Raw genomic sequence first — 15,200 nt, 5'->3', positions numbered from 1 at the left:
TAGTGATAGTGCATTGCAGGAAAATATTCCGAATTTTCCTTCTATAGCGTACAAGTGCCTATGTATACGTGTAAATTTTCTGCCAACGTAACTATAGTCTACTCTGGGCCTTTGTGAAAGATTTTTAGGTGTGTTGAGAAAATTTTGGGTGGTATTGGGGGTGCAATGGAACAAGTCATCTGTCATTATTTCTGTTACAGCGCAGGGCCCAGCGTTAAACTCGATCGTTCCCAATCAACACTAAGCATGCACATGTCATGTGGCATACATAATGAACACGAAATCGCCTATTGATTTTCTGCGTTGAGTGCTGATGAATGGCAGAGGCTGGCCGCTGGACGACTTGTTACCCTTACCTGTCCTTCCCACCTGAGAGGGTAAACATTAGCGCTTACCTTTCGATCGCCCGGCGGTCTGGAACATGCACCCACGGCTTATCCTGTTAGCTGCCCTCCACACACGCGTGATGCTTCATGGTAGCCGTATCCTACCTATATAACAGAAGGCAGCTAATGCTAAGTATATTCTCACTTGCGGATAAACACACACTTCACGCGTTTCACCTTCGTTCGATGCACTCGATGCTTCGTTGCACGGCCAGCTAAAGCACGGAGCCAAACAACTGCAGACGTTTCTGGCACGCAGACTCGCAACGGAGGCTGCGCAACCTGGCTGCCCAGGCTACGAAGCTGGCGAACGGACCTTGGAAGTCGAGTGATACGTCATGTGCACTGTTGCCAACCATGTTCTTTTGCACCTTAATATGGCCCCTTTAGAACATTCGCTTGCTTAAATTCGTTTTATTGGTCATATCTGTCACTTTAACTAATCGCGACAAAGGGGATGAATTGCGATGAGTTGAAATAGATGAGGGAACAATCACGAACATATCTGGGCAACTCGAGCCTCATAGAGGATCATGGACGTCCAGAAGGGGGGCAAGAGGGAGCCAAGGCCTCTCTGGAAATTGAATTTCAACATAAAATAATCTATTTCACATATAATTCCATTTCAGCCACAGTAATTTATGTTAATTTTTTGAAGAGCTCTGCAGGAACATCATAACTTCAAGCTGAAGGAGTGGTTTTGAGGGGACAACACTATTAGAGGAGAAAATGTAACTCGCTTTCCTCCTCCCGGAAAACAAAACTTGCTGCCCTCCCTGGAAAAAATCCTGAGGACCTCCATGCAGAGGATTATACTGATTCTAGGTTCAGACGCCAGAGCCTCGTTAGCCTGCAAAATACACTGCCAGGTGTACTGCGTGGAAGATATTTTTACATTTGGGTTGCCCCTCACGTCCTGTAAATTTACTTAATGTTCAAGAATGTTAACTTCGCGAGGTAAAATCCAGCTCCAAATCTATCCCTATAATTTATTCCTGTTTCTATCACATTTCCAACTTTACTTCAATGAAATCTAGATAATTCATTTTAAAATTTTACTTTCATGTTATATTGCAAGCAGGGGCGTCGCTAGAATTTTTTCTAGGAGGGTTCGGCCATTGATGAGACTTGATAATAGAAGTAATGACAGCAGTAATAATTATTACCATGGTTATAATTATTATTATTCTTATACAATAATAACTATTATAAAGTAATAAAAATAATCCAATTTTATTCCAAACTGATTATTATTATTGTTATATAAATGGGAAAACGTTGCTACTCGATCCACCATATGAGTGAATATCCAGCACAATTCTTTCCATTTTTTTAAAGTAAGTGTACTGGTAATTTATAGTTATTGTATTTTGTTATTAATTTTACACATCTCGATCAAAAAAAGGCTTTAAATGTTAGGGGGAAATTTTATTCATGAGATTTATGTTATGTAACCTCTCACCTAAAACTATAATTTTTGGAAACTGTGGATCTATTCATTCTTCGGACTAAATTAGAGGGGAAAATATAACCTCTTTCCTGTAGTTTACACTATTTTTTTTCTATATAATGCAGCTTTTGCTTTGGTTATTCTGTTTCAATACTAACAAAATCAAATTCATTTCTGTTATTAGCATTAAAAATAACAAGCTTTCTGCTTTTCTTAACTTGAAATGAAGGATGTCAATTTCAAGCGGAGTTCATTGATTGACTGAATTGCTTTATTCTTACTTGGCCTTTTTTTTGCCACTTCCGGCTAATTTGTGAAGATTGGGATGAGTGATTATATGATGAAATTGATGAATGGACACTCACAAACATCCATGCCCAGGCCGGGATTCGAACCCGGGACCCCTGGCGTCTTAGGGCGCTGAACTAACCACTCCGCAACGGGGGCAGGTAAGGCGTTATGTGTGTTGCCTAAGTCTACGGTGGTGGTAGAAGTTGCCATTGAAAATTTGCTATTAAAATCCACTTATGACCGTAGAGTTAAGGCAACATAAATAATGCCTTGCAGGGAAGCGAGTATTTCAGGATTTAGGCGTCCCATTTTTATTGCCGCTGACTGTACGTAATAATAACATAGCTCCTCCTCTCGTTCAATGGTCAGTGTTAGGTTGTCTATTTTAGCAGCGCGTTATGATTAGCCCAAGGACTGCAAGGCTCAATGAAGAAATGCAGTATGATACGAGATGATAACATTTTCTGTCGTTCGAATTGTGCCAGAGCATCGTTATTTTGCGAAATGCAGTGCAGGGTGTACTACGTGGAAGCGAGGTTGGAGATTAGGTGGCTTGAGAAAGGACACGGTTACACCTCTCTGTCGCACGAAAAATGTAAATTAGGCAGTGACAGTTTCAGTTTTGTGCCCCGAAGAGCCTGCGCCCCTGTGCAATGCAGGCCGATACGCGAACCTTGTCAAATTTAGATCTTTGCAAGTGGTTTCAGCGTAATTTTTACATGTGATTTAGCTCTTTCTTCAGTACCTGTTTTGGCAACACTGATCAAGGGTTCTACAGAAAGTTGCTACGGTATCGTAATCTCGTACCTGTTTTTCACAATTATAACGTCAATAATACTGTTTTTTTTAGCACTCGAGGTGGCAGTAATATTTCGCCATTGCTAAACAACGAACGTAAAGAATAAAGGAGAGAACAAACTGTGGCCAGTGACCGGGATTGGTAATCCGAGGGACTTCTAAACTCGCAAGCAATTTTCACATGCCGCGATGGCTCCACAATTTTCATTTGTTTCATTTCCTTCCTGCTGCGCAACAACAATAAGCTGTCAGGGTTCAAGGCCGCATGGGAAGTAGATTCTCTTCAGGTCAGTGGAGCATTCACACATCATGCCCCCTCCCCCCTCTCTTATCATTCCTCTCAACACAATTCTTCTGCTGCTCTCCACGTCCACCTCTTCATCAGGTCTTTCTAAATATGAAGTTCTATCCGATCTTCAAATAAATAATCTTGTGGACATTGATAAATCAGAAACCTTCAACTATTCTCTTTTAATCACGTTCATGACCTGGGAACGGATTTATATGTAAATACATATCTTCATTTGACGCTAAAATCAATGTTATTTTATATTATCTTTCAGTGGCGGCGATTAGGGGAGCGAGGGGGGCAGTAGCCCACCCACTTTTCGCCATTTTTGCCCCCGCACTATGCTAAACGTTATATACAAAGGGAAATATTCTGTCTTTGCCCCTCAGTTTGGGCACCTTGCCCCCCCCCCCTGTTCTGGAACCCAATCGCCGCCACTGTTATCTTTGTTAATCGTGGCATGTAAGCTGGAAAATGATATTTTTATTTTCCATTTTTTTTACATATGTTTAGCTCATATGTTACATATTTTCGTACAATTTCCTACATACGTATATATATATATATATATATATATGCATATGTTTACTACATTATCCCTTGGCGTTAAATACCAAAGGTTTTCCATTCATCTGTATTCTGTTCGTCTTGAACTCTCTGTTCATTTTATGTTGTGACAATAGACAATGCAGCTGTTATTCTAACATTCTTGACAACAATAGAGAATGCAAGTTCGAGATTTCGCGGTGAAATCCATTCCATATTTTAAATATACTCCCATTACTTCATCTGATAGCGTTACCCCCACACCCCCTATACGCTTTCATGGCGTGGTGCTAAGCACAGGAGAGTACTTTACCTTTTTTTACCTTTTGATATCGAACGCAGTTACAGCAGTGATGTGCGTTTACGTGCAAACAACGATAGTCTACATTCTACACGTAGACTATTTTATACAAGTAAATGACGTAATCTATGTAAACAACATGGCGAAAGGCGATAACTTAGCAAAGGGCGCCGTGGAATTAAAAGAAAATTATACTGCGTAAAATACCTCTGGTAGCTCAGTTGGTAGAGCGGTGGACTGTAGTTGTGTTTTCGGTTATCCATAGGTCGCTGGTTCAAATCCGGCCCGGAGGAGAGTTCTTTATTTTCCAAGTCATCGAGATTTCGAGTTATATTGTAACACTACGTATCAGAGCCAGTGTGAGAAGAGAATTAAAAAAGCGAGTATCGTTAGCGGATGATACGTTGAACGGACGAAGTGTGGTTTGTAAGTAAACATTTTCCTTAAAACAAAGGAAGAACTTGCTGAAATTTTGTGTGAGGAGCGTAGAGTTTTATGTTGTAGGAACAAATGAGAGGTAACGGAAGAAACTTGTGAAAAATGAAGAATGAAAGTGAAAGTATCCTAGTAATTGTTATTGATGAATAGATGTGAATAGAGAGGTAAAGGTGGAGGGAGATCGAGATGTTGCTTGGGACCTTGTCCAAGTGCGCCAATCTTGAGTAGAGGGTCATCGAAGCTGTATGGAGGAAGCTATATGGCTGACATTAGATTATGTGGATCCTTCAGTGCTGTGGGGCATCAGTGTGAAAGAAGGAAGGTGTGAAAAATTGCAGTGAAAAAAAATTCCACTGGGTAGAGAAGAGAGGAAAGAAAGATACGAATACATCATCCTGAAGAAACTGAAATAGAGAAACACAATATTAGTTTCCTTCAATGGGAGCGAGAAGTAGAAAGTATTAATTGTTGAGAAATCTGTTTTGTTAATTCCTCTGGTAGCTCAGCGAGTCTCGCGCGAACCGCGGAAGGAGGAAGTTGGATCGGTGCTCTCTCCCGTAGCGTGTAGTTGAGACAGCGTGCGTTTATTACGTAATCGTCCAGTCGAACAAAACTGAAGTCTTGAAAATGGCCATTAAGCGAGTGAACACGTTGAAATTGAACTTTAGAGAAGTGAGATATAAGCCAACGTCAAATGAACTACATCGCTGGATAAGTACGAAATTGAAACTGAAACCAGAACAGGTTGTAAATATAGAAGTAGACTATTATAGAAAATGTGTTTTTGTGAAATTATTGTCTAAAGTAACGGGTGAACAGTTATTACGCGAGTCGAAAGGAGTGTATATGTATAATGACGATGACGGCGAACATGAAGTGATAATGACGTGGGCAGATGAAAATCATGTGATAGTGCGGCTGCACGTCGTGCCGAGTGAAATGTCAGATGAAGCAATTTATTCTGTACTAACTAACTATGGACAGGTGATATTCCTTGATGACGAAACGTATTCGAAAGACCACATATACCCAGTGAGAACCGGAAGAAAATTAGTAAAGATGAACTTGTCCCGTGCGATACCTTCATATGTTACGATCAGTGGCGGCCGATATTGGGTCACGTACAATGGTCAAGAGCGTACGTGTTCCTACTGTGACGCGGTCGATCATTTCTTTAACCAATGCCCTAGTCGCCAGAGGCCAACAGCACGCACAAGTGATAACTCGTACGCAGGGAGAGTGCGACCCGCCCCATTCAACCTCAACAGTGCTGAAGAAGTGATACACAATGATCGGACAGTACTTCGAGCTCAAACAACCAAGACGCAAACTGAATCAACTGTAGATGCCAGTTCCGATATAATACAGGGTGTCCCTTTAACGCCGACCGAAGAAAACAGCACCCTGCCTAGTGTCGAATCCATGGAGGTTCCAGTATCTGCCAATGACGAGACTACAATCATGCCGCTAAGTATCCATACCACGCAGATGACTCCTGAGGAAGCCATCGAGAACTCACCACCAGTAGATGCAGATTCTTCGCAGACGACAAACATGGACCTGACTCTAGAACCCCCATCATTGCCGACCCCATCTTCACCCATACTGGGAAAGAAGAAGAGGAAGAAGCAACGTAGCACGGACCAGAATCACACCCACCCGGCGAAGAAAACGAACGAACAGCGTTCACCATCGCCAGTGAAGTATACCCTGACCACAATTGTGCCCAACCCTTTGGAAACACCCCCCAACCCCACGACGACGACCACTCTAAATACCGATTCTTCAGGAAACCTGTAAGTACATGCAATGTTTTGGTTGTTTATATCATTAGTGTGTTATATGACGGCTCCCGTGTATCATTTTGCCACACTAAATCTGAACAAACTATCCTCTACAGTCAAACACCATGCCTTGACCGATTATATAAAGCAAAGTGCTCTCGATCTTCTTTTCCTTCAAGAGGTCGGTACAGACGATTTTACATGTGGCCACGACTACACTATATATAATAATTTCACATACAACGCCACAGGTACTGCCATTTTGGTACGACAAGGTATACCTGTTAACAAAACTTTCCTGCATCCCTCTGGGAGAATTACGTGCGTCGAAATAGGTAAAATCTGGTTTTGTAATATCTATGCGCCTTCAGGATCAGTGGCCCGCGAGGCACGAAACACTTTCTATGCAACAGAAGTGGCGACAGCTTTAGGGGGCAACCACCAACATATTGTCCTTGCTGGGGATTTTAACTGTGTGTTACGACGACAAGATCAATATCCAGGGTTTAACTCATCCCTTAGTCTCTCTACCCTGGTCGAGGCCTTTCACCTAAGAGATGTCTGGGAAACCAAGCACCCACAACTGGAAGGATTCACCTTCATACGTCCAGACTCGGCCAGTCGATTAGACCGTTTCTATGTAAGTGCGAACTTATTACCCAAAGTGTCATCTATAAAGATTTTTCCCACTTGCTTCACCGACCACCTCAGTGTGCAACTAGACATGGCAATGGACGCCAAAACTGCAGTCCGGGGACGGGGATACTGGAAACTTAATAGTCGGGTTCTCCAAGATGAACAATTTCGAACAGCCTTCAAACAAAAGTGGAAGGAATGGGAAAATATGAGCAGGCGCCAAACTGATATCATCACATGGTGGGACACGTTCCTGAAGCCGTCAATCAAGCATTTTTGTATAGCATACACACGTATGATGCATACGGATTTCCATAAGAAATACAACTTCTATTATCGCGTACTCCACGAGTTGACGAAACAACTCATACGGGGCGACCCAGTCCTGCAGGAACTGAAACGTATACAATCGGTCCTACTGAGGATGCACCACGAGCGAATGGCAGGTTTCGTGGTGAGAAGTCGTCTCCCAACAATTGACCCTCAAGAACAAGCCAGTATTGCCCATGTAAGCGCAGAACAGCGAAGTGGGAAAAGGAAACTCATAACGAGATTGCAACAAGGGAACGAATGCCTCACACAACCCTCAGACATTCGTGCATGCCTATATGAACACTATGCAGCACAATTTAAGGCACCCCAGGCGGAAGAAGAACACGTGACATACCCCGATATCCCCACGCTCTCAGGGGAAGATGAAGCCATCTTAAACCAACCGTTCACTAAGGAAGAAGTGGAAGCGGCCATCCAACAAGCTCAAAAAGGAAAAACCCCGGGCATAGACGGACTACCGATTGAATTATTTCAAACATTTTGGCCTACCATGGCAGACCTGCTTATGCGGTGGCTCAAAGCCTGTTTTGCGCAGAAGAAGTTAGGTCGTACAAGCTCGACAGGGGTCATGGTCTTAATCCCGAAAGTGATACATCCCTTAACACCTGAACATTATCGCCCCATCACTTTGTTATGTGCCGATTATAAAATATTGGCACGAATATTAACGCGCCGACTACAACACTATGCAGCTACTCTACTAGGCCCTCATCAATTTGTGCACGGAACTAATGGTAATATAACAACCGTTCTCACTAGCATACGAGACATCATTACTGTAATGAATGAAGCCCCTGACTCGGAAGCAGCTCTAGTAGCCCTGGACTTCAAAGGAGCATTTGACTCATTGTATCATCATTATCTATTTCGGCATTTAACTCAGGTTGGATGCGGAGAATCCTTCGTAGAAGCGATAAAGAGCCCAGGCTCGGGTACATTTGTGTGTAAATGGAACATTATCCTCGCCGTTTGTTCTTCAGCGCTCTGTTAGGCAAGGTTGCCCCTTTTCACTCCTCGCCTTCTGTACAGCTCTTAGTCCCTTCCTACACCAAATAAATCAACGACTACAAGGAATACAAGCGTATGGCATGACCTACCGAGTTTTTGCATACGCCGACGATGTCACAGTGGCGGTGCGTGATCATCAGGATTATATTAACCTAATGGAAATCTTGGAACAATTACGAGTAAATACAGGTTTGTGTCTCAACCTGAGAAAATCAAAAATACTACCCTTGGGGAGAATGGCAAGGAACTGGACAGAATCTGTCCCAATGAACGTGACGGACGTATTGAAAGTACTTGGGATCTATTTCTCGAGAAACCTGGTCGAGACTTCCAACCACACATTTCAAACCTTAGTGCCCAAAATACAAGCAGTATTACATTTCAACCGACTCCGCCAACTGTCACTAAGCGCTATAATCAAATATGTCAACACTTATGCACTCTCGAAACTATGGTATGTGGCGCAAATACTACCCGTGCCTACCCAAACGGCTGCGAGAATCCGGAGAATGATCACACGCTTTTTCTCGCACGGTCACCTGTTCCATGTAGCTCATAACACACTATGCCTACCAACTCGCCTTGGAGGACTAAACCTGCTGAGTATCGACCGACAAGCGCAAGCCTTATTTTTGCACCGCCATATCACTATGATAGTCCAGAATCAAGATAGCATTACGGCTCGTGTGCTACGCTCCATGCTGGATGAAGTGGAACTATGTGCCCCAATTTACCCAGGTGTTATACCCACTAAATTTCTCTATTTACGAGCAACCATAGTGGAAATTTGTTACATGTTGATGCTCCTTCCAAGTGTGGATTCTTCTGATATAACAGTCAAATCTCTATCAAAAATGCTGCAAAACCGGATGAAACATATTCCGCGTATTGTCCCATTATTCCCCAGTGTGCGCTGGAACATCGTGTGGAGAAACATATCGGCGACCCACCTCCCCACTCGAGTGCGCTCCATATGGTACTTAACTGTACACGATGCTATCGTCACTAGAGTACGATTGCAGAGATACCTTATGGCAGACAACTCCCATTGTACCAAATGTGCACAGGACGACACCTTAGTGCATCGACTGACGACATGTGTGACAGTCGTGGAACACTGGAAACACCTTAAGAAGTTACTTGGAATCATATGCCGCCGCTCTCCGAATGACTTCACGGTGAACCATATATTAACTCCAGAGTTTCAGTATTTTCCTCTCACAAGAACACGTGCAGTGCAATTTCTCATAGGACATTACGTCTATTATGTGCTTGGGTACCAACCTCATGTACAAAAACTGTCATTCAAATTCTATGCCAGTGAACAATATTATCACAATGATCAGATAACCTGTAAAGCCTTGTATGCAAATTTCCTACATGTGATCCTTTGAAATTGACGTCCAAATGTAAAATCTGTGTAAGAAGTAGCTAATTTCAATAAAGAAAATTTAAAAAGAAAAAAAAAAGTTGGTAGAGCGGTGGACTCTAGTTGTTCATCACGTAGTAATCCATAGGTCGCTGGTTCAAATCCGGCCCGGAGGAAATAATTTTTATTATTCGTTCCATGCTGACAATGTAAATTGCAAGAGAATTATGAGAACGCCTTCCGTGTGCTATGCTCGACACGTGGTTGAAATAAGTTCAATCTCAGTTGAACTTGATGTGTGTACGTATTTGTTTGAGTTTTGAGTTTTTCTCTCAAACTGACGACGAGATGTGTGTTATATAAAATTTGTTTTGACGGAACTGGAGTGTCACGAATTCACGCCATTTCCAAAGATAAGCTAATTTGCGTTAGTCGTGGTAAATGTTTTGCATGAAGTTGGAGAAAGCCATGTGATTTTTACCAGCAGTGGATGACGGCATCGAATACTATTGTGAATGTTTATGGAAAGAAGAATTAGTTTAAGGATTTTTCGTGTTGGTGTGTGCAATGTGAGTGCTGTGAAGGACGTAGCCGGCAAAACCAAGTTCTCAGCATGCCGCTGCTTCAAATCCTGTCGTCATTGATATTTAGTAGTTATAACATGGGCACGTTCCTTGTTGGAGGGAACAGCAGTACAGAAGGTGAAGCGTGTAATTTGTCATAGGTCGTTGATGAAAACCAGAATTTTTTTTGTGTGTTGATAAGTTGTGTATAAATGGACTTCCCCGATGGCGCAGTGGTGTCGTCGTGGCCTTGTAATCAAGGTGTCGAGTCCTGATTAGCCTTGCTGTGCATAAAGTGGACTTAGAACACCAAATCAACTTGTGTGGAATCGCAAAGAAAGACCATTGTAATGTCGATTTGAACAGTAAGTATGTCAGTGAAGCTGAGCAATCGTCTGCTTTACATTTTTCTGATTGTAGGAAGACAACCTGTAGATAGAGAAAGCAGTTAATAATTTTTTGAATTTGGCACAAGTTTTGAAACTTTCCGAATATTAATTAGGTTTATGAAAATAACATTAGTGTGAAATGTTGCTCGTAGAAGTGAATGTGAAACGGAACGGTAAGAGAAATTTTTACACATAGATGTTAATATCCCTTTAGAATTCGATTGTGCTTTAGAGAGATAGCAGCGTGTGTACCTCTGGTAGCTCAGTTGGTGTCGACCTCCGTGGCGAAGTGGTTGTCGACCTCCGTGGCGAAGTACTATGTTAAAGATTTTCAATTTTGGAGGTTTCGTGCCTATTCAGGTGCAACAAGTTCGTACAAAATATGCAGATTGGCGAATGGTGAAAGATGTGAAAAGACGGAAAGCTGTGAAAGAATATGCAATGGAAAGATTGAGAGTGAATGCTATTCGTAAAAATGACATACTTCCAGCAGAAATTAGGGAAATAGCAAATCAGGAAATTGCAGCTTTTCCTCGTGACTCCTGCATGTCGAGGCTAACAAAGGGTGCGTTCCGAAAGTCATAACGAAACGAACGAATCGAACGAAAGTAACTGGGCTCGTGAACCTGGTGAAACCAGTTATTATACAGACTTATGGGACGCTCTAGACGAAAGCGCAGGCGCAGCCTTTTGTTTATAAAAATTTTCCGCATGCCGTCCAGCGGAAGGCATTTCCTTCTGACAGAAATAAACTCTACTGCGGATAATGTTACTCATTTTAATCACATTTTAAGAACAGTTGATGCACACTCATCTTGTGCATGTTGATTCATAACGCTCTCTGTTAAGATTATAATACAATTCCCGAACTAGTGCAGTTTGAAGCCATCATGCACCCTCGTTGTCTGCAGGTAGCAGACGATTCTCACCGAACAAACTAACCTCCTGGCTCGTGCGTTTGGTGAATCTCGTTCTTGCACGAGACGCACGGAATGCGACTTTTGGGACAGCATAATGAACCTCACGAAACGCACGGAAGCACTTATGGAACGGCCAGTTGCCATAACTCGTTTAACGCGTTAAACTCGTGCGACTTTCGGAACGGGCCCAAAGAGATGTGCCTTGACGTCTAGACCACGTGGTGTTGTTCGCAGATGGAGACTCAGTAGGATTGTGTTCAGGCATTTAGCAGACTATAATAAACTAGCAGGAGTGCAAAGGGCTATGTGGTGAAATACATATGTGATAGTGTTGGACCTGTGCCTTTTCTTGTTTATTATTTAAGTAGTGAAAAGGAAACAATAAAGTATTATCTTCGTACATTTGTGTGCTGATTTCTCATCTTCCATGTAAATGAGGAACAGAGTTGCAATAAATAAATAAATAACCGGGAAAAAAAAGTGGTTAGCAGAGCGCGCTACAACGCCAGGGGTTCTGGGTTCGAGTCCCGGGTAAGGCATGGGTATTTGTGTTCGTCCAGTTGATAAGAAGCAAAGAAAATGTAAGAATTGAAAAGTATAAAAGTGAAAAAAACAGTGAATGGTGGGGGATACCTCCGTGTATGGAGTATTTCCTTTATATAAAAAAAAGGAGTTGGTAGAGCGGTGGAATGTAGTTGTTGTGTTTTCGGTTATCCATAGGTCGCTGGTTTAAATCTGGCCGGGAGGAGTGTTCTTTATTTTCCAAGTCATCGAGATTTCGAGTTATATTGTAACACTACGTATCAGAGCCAGTGTGAGAAGAGAATTAAAAAAAGCGAGTATCGTTAGCGGATGATACGTTGAACGGACGAAGTGTGGTTTGTAAGTAAACATTTTCCCTAAATCAAAGGAAGAGCTTGCTGAAATTTTGTGTGAGGAGCGTAGAGTTTTATGTTGTAGGAACAAATGAGAGGTGTTACTAGCCTGGCCCCCCACACTTTACATCCGCACTCGAGGTTCGGTGCACTTCGTACTCGGCTCAGATTTGTCTAGGGGTATCTTTCTTTGTACGAGAATGCACGTGGGTTGCTACAAGTCAACATAATTATATAATTAACTACAAGAGACAACGGATAACTTTTGCGAAACCTTATTGCTATAGGGGATAAATTACCTTGTCCAGCATCTGTGAAATTATAAACGGACATTTTTGGTATTTTCTATAAGTTTAATTAACGTAAAATTTGAAGTATATACATGTCGTATCGAAACGTTCATTTCTCTAATTATCGGGCCAAAACTCTAATTTTGATGTTGGAATCTCTATTGCTTTACATTTCATGAATTACATCAGGAGTACACTTGTCACAAGGTAGACTCGCGTTACTCCAACAAACGTCTTAACAGGCGCGAGGTCGCCCGACGTGTACATTTCTCAACCTCCACGGTGACAAGGCACTAGGCTGCCCGGCGCACCGTAATTACTTCAAAATAACATCCAGTACAAACTACCTTTTTACCTGTAAACTGGACACCAAGGCACTAGCTTGCCCGGCAATCCAATCTCTTACAGCATCCGTTTTGGGAGACCTGTCCTCCGGTCCTAGCTGACCGAAGCAAAAACAGCCTCTCCCTTCCAAGTCTCAGTTCCAACAGCCGACCTCCCCCACTCTTATCTGGGAGTTTATATACGTTTTGTTGGCGTCTGTTGCCAACGGCCCTTCTTTCGAAATTTTTAATCTTTAACAGCTAAACTGCCCGCCTTTCTTTTGAACGTTCGAAACACGAAGAAAGAACAGAAAGCTACATGGTACTTATACATGGAATAATACGAACCTAAAAATGCATAATAAATTGATTTACACTAATCACATATATATGTTTATACACTTGATTACCCAATTAATTAACATATTAATAATTTTTTCAATAAAGAAAAAAACACTGTTGCCCTGACACGGGGGCAGGGTAACAGAGGTAACGGAAGAAACTTGTAAAAAATGAAGAATGAAGGTGAAAGTATCCTAGTAACTGTTATTGATGAATAGATGTGAATAGAGAGGTAAAGGTGGAGGGAGATCGAGATGTTGCTTGGGACCTTGTCCAAGTGCGCCAATCTTGAGTAGAGGGTCAGCGAAGCTGTATGGAGGAAGCTATATGGCTGACATTAGATTATGTGGATCCTTCAGTGCTGTGGGGCATCAGTGTGAAAGAAGGAAGGTGTGAAAAATTGCAGTGAAAAAAAATCCCACTGGGTAGAGAAGAGAGGAAAGAAAGATACGAGTACATCATCCTGAAGAAACTGAAATAGAGAAACACAATATTAGTTTCCTTCAATGGGAGCGAGAAGTAGAAAGTATTAATTGTTGAGAAATCTGTTTTGTTAATTTCTCTGGTAGCTCAGTTGGTAGAGCGGTGGACTGTAGTTGTGTTTTCGGTTATCCATAGGTCGCTGGTTCAAATCCGGCCCGGAGGAGAGTTCTTTATTTTCCAAGTCATCGAGAATTCGAGTTATATTGTAACACTACGTATCAGAGCCAGTGTGAGAAGAGAATTAAAAAAAGCGAGTATCGTTAGCGGATGATACGTTGAACGGACGAAGTGTGGTTTGTAAGTAAACGTTTTCCCTAAAACAAAGGAAGAGCTTGCTGAAATTTTGTGTGAGGAGCGTAGAGTTTTATGTTGTAGGAACAAATGAGAGGTAACGGAAGAAACTTGTGAAAAATGAAGAATGAAAGTGAAAGTATCCTAGTAACTGTTATTGATGAATAGATGTGAATAGAGAGGTAAAGGTGGAGGGAGATCGAGATGTTGCTTGGGACCTTGTCCAAGTGCGCCAATCTTGAGTAGAGGGCAGGCGCGGCTCGTGCATTATTTACCCGGGGGTTCACTGAAGTGATGTGACATATATTCACTTTCCGCAAAATATACTTCCTTCGCCCAACAAAAGGATGGGGGAGGGTTTAAAAGCTTTGTCAAGAATTCTTTTTATCTGGGAGTATAAGGTTTTGTTGTAGGGGTGTGCGAATAAATTTAGGGCTGAAACTACAATAAATTGTGCCTTTATGAAAAAAGTTGAGTTTTGTTGGAATATCATGGACATCCTCAAGTAGGGGCAAGTAATATATTTTTTCCCCACGAGGAGCAAAAAACACTCCTTCAGTCTAAAGTTACTGCAACGCTTTTATAATAATTACCAAAAATTACTGTGACTGAAATTAAATTATATGCGTGTAATATATAATTTTTGGTTTACATTCAATTTCCATGGGGGGGCGGCCCCCTTTTCCCCTTCCGGACGTCCATGCTGACTAATCAGAACTGGTCCTACATTTGTTAAAGGGAAATGGCAACTAATGGCATGCGCATACTAGAAATCGAACCTGAGACCCTTTCATTTATACGCGACAGGTTTGTTCAAATTTGGGGCTGGTCGACCAGCACACGCTTTTTTTCAGTGGACAAGGAAGTTTGTTTACGTTAATTATGTGCATTTCTATCGGTCATTTCTTACCTGCGCGGACAGCAACGCCTACACTGCATCAAATGACATAACCTAGGTAAAGTCCATCCCTCGTTTCACTCGCAGCATCACTTAATACTTTCCAACAAGTATCCAAGCACTTCAAAAACTAAAAAACTTGAGACTTTGACACCGAGCGACAGCGAGTCACGTCTTCGCGCCATTCTTTCTCTTTC

The 15,200-nt window shown here is 42.1% G+C and overlaps 2 protein-coding genes and 2 non-coding genes across 4 annotated transcripts in view; 3 read left to right on the top strand and 1 right to left on the bottom strand.

Annotated features, from left to right (window-relative positions):
• Positions 1 to 633, bottom strand: part of LOC145997213 (uncharacterized) — a 156,044-nt gene extending 155,411 nt beyond the window's left edge. The window contains exon 1 of the mRNA XM_083133974.1: positions 396 to 633. The gene's annotated coding sequence lies outside the window, so the exon portion shown is untranslated. The remainder of the gene's footprint in view (positions 1 to 395) is intronic.
• Positions 634 to 4,267: 3,634 nt separating this feature from the next.
• Positions 4,268 to 4,354, top strand: TRNAY-GUA (transfer RNA tyrosine (anticodon GUA)). Its single transcript is given in 2 exon segments — positions 4,268 to 4,304; positions 4,319 to 4,354. It is a non-coding gene; the product is annotated as a tRNA-Tyr (tRNA).
• A 6,547-nt stretch (positions 4,355 to 10,901) lies between these two features.
• On the top strand, positions 10,902 to 11,865 carry LOC145996907 (small ribosomal subunit protein uS14m-like). Its single transcript, XM_083133474.1, has 2 exons — positions 10,902 to 11,148; positions 11,695 to 11,865. The coding sequence occupies exons 1-2, from the start codon at positions 10,978 to 10,980 to the stop codon at positions 11,812 to 11,814; spliced, it is 291 nt and encodes a 96-aa protein (XP_082989600.1). The 5' UTR covers positions 10,902 to 10,977; the 3' UTR covers positions 11,815 to 11,865.
• A 2,025-nt stretch (positions 11,866 to 13,890) lies between these two features.
• On the top strand, positions 13,891 to 13,977 carry TRNAY-GUA (transfer RNA tyrosine (anticodon GUA)). Its single transcript is given in 2 exon segments — positions 13,891 to 13,927; positions 13,942 to 13,977. It is a non-coding gene; the product is annotated as a tRNA-Tyr (tRNA).
• The last annotated feature ends 1,223 nt before the right edge of the window (positions 13,978 to 15,200 follow it).

The sequence above is a fragment of the Lepisma saccharinum genome, chromosome 13, assembly GCF_977018435.1.
Source record: "Lepisma saccharinum chromosome 13, izLepSacc3.1, whole genome shotgun sequence".
Taxonomy (NCBI): Eukaryota; Metazoa; Arthropoda; class Insecta; order Zygentoma; family Lepismatidae; genus Lepisma; species Lepisma saccharinum.
Note: the sequence above shows the minus strand (reverse complement) of the source record. Positions and strands in the feature narration are given on the sequence as shown.